This window comes from Octodon degus, unplaced genomic scaffold, assembly GCF_000260255.1.
Source record: "Octodon degus isolate 3935 unplaced genomic scaffold, OctDeg1.0 scaffold00111, whole genome shotgun sequence".
Taxonomy (NCBI): Eukaryota; Metazoa; Chordata; class Mammalia; order Rodentia; family Octodontidae; genus Octodon; species Octodon degus.
In genome coordinates this window covers 3,988,810-3,990,181 of record NW_004524687.1, presented here as the reverse complement: position 1 = coordinate 3,990,181, position 1,372 = coordinate 3,988,810, and the positions used below count along the sequence as shown (strand labels likewise).

The window sequence follows — 1,372 nt, the reverse complement described above, 5'->3', positions numbered from 1 at the left end:
CCTCTAAAAACCCCTTAGGCATGCGCAAAAGCCAGATTACATGGTCCTAACCACAGTCCCACCTCAGTTGTATTGCAGTTTTCACACACACACACACACACACACACACACACACATTTTGGATGCCATGCCACTTCCTCTAAAAACTCCCCCTCCAGATGGGTGGGCTGAGTTAGGTACCTTGTTGAGCACGGATTGCTGTCAGTCCATAACCTGATCCTCCTAAGATTCCTCTAGCACTTTAAGCGACTCAGGGCCTGTTTCTACTAAGAAATGGGCTCTTCTCACTGGCCTGCTCTCATTCTAAGGCATTAACTTTTGCCTTCTCCATGGCTCCCTGGGAGTACTGAGAATTGAACACAGGACCTCATGCAGTTAGGCAAGTACTCTGCAACTGGGCTACCTCCATAGCCCTGCTAGTTTGTCTTTTAATAAATCTTACTCTTTTTACTCCTGAGTGTTCTGCTCAATTTTTGTTCAAAATACCAAGAACCTGGAAAAAAACTCAGGAAATATTTCGGAATAACATTAGTTACTTGTTTTTGTTTTCTTGTTTTTGAATTGGTCAGGACTCCATGCCTTTCAAATACAATCCTGTTCTTTTATAAATCCTTAGCATTCTCAATGGCTCCCAACAGTGCCTTCTAGCTTATTAGGCTCAGCACATTAGCCATGTTCCTCACCACTTTGTTGAACCTCTTACTGAACCTCCCCACCAGACAGTAGCTGCTGGTTGGCTTTTTCACCACCGCTCTTAGTCAAGCCCTCTACATCCCCAGCACACAGGTTTAGGCACGCAAGAGAGCAGGAGGATTACTTTTATAGAGTTGTTACTTGACAGGGCAAATAATAAGCAGCATGTGAGTTGGAGTTGACTGTGGATGGAAGGTTGTAATGTGAGGAAAGACTGGCGAAGTAAAGCCACCTCAAGCCCGCGACGCCTCCCTGCCCCCTCCGGAACGCAGGTGCTCGGGACTGACTAACGGAAAAAAGGCCCGGGCCCTAGACCACCCACAGGGCCCAGGAGCTTCCTCAGGGGTGGGCGCTAACCTCCCAGTCCACTGATTGGCTGCCTGGGCCTCAGGCCGCGAGCGATTGGTCGCTGCCCAGAGGGCCGCAGGACTTGCATGAGGCACGCACCTCACTTCCGAAGGAGCCGGCGAGGCGATGGCGGCAGAAGCGTCGGAGGTCGGGTTCGCCTCCTCCACCTCCACACAGGTGGGAAATAAGCGTCCGCCCTGGGGTACTTCCGAGAGCCAGTGCACTCGCTGCGGGAGAAGGGTGTCCACAGCTTCCGGTAAGGCCCGCGGGGTGTCATCCCGGCCCACGGCCAACGGGAGGTGTGGGGCGCAGCCTCGAGGGGGGAAACGCC

The 1,372-nt window shown here is 52.3% G+C and overlaps 1 protein-coding gene across 1 annotated transcript in view; it reads left to right on the top strand.

The window, feature by feature from the left end:
* Positions 1–1,162: 1,162 nt before the first annotated feature.
* Rnf17 (ring finger protein 17) overlaps positions 1,163–1,372 on the top strand; it is a 228,465-nt gene continuing 228,255 nt past the window's right edge. The window contains 1 exon segment of the mRNA XM_004639411.2: positions 1,163–1,297. Coding sequence (XP_004639468.1) covers positions 1,168–1,297 — 130 coding nt within the window. The 5' untranslated portion in view covers positions 1,163–1,167.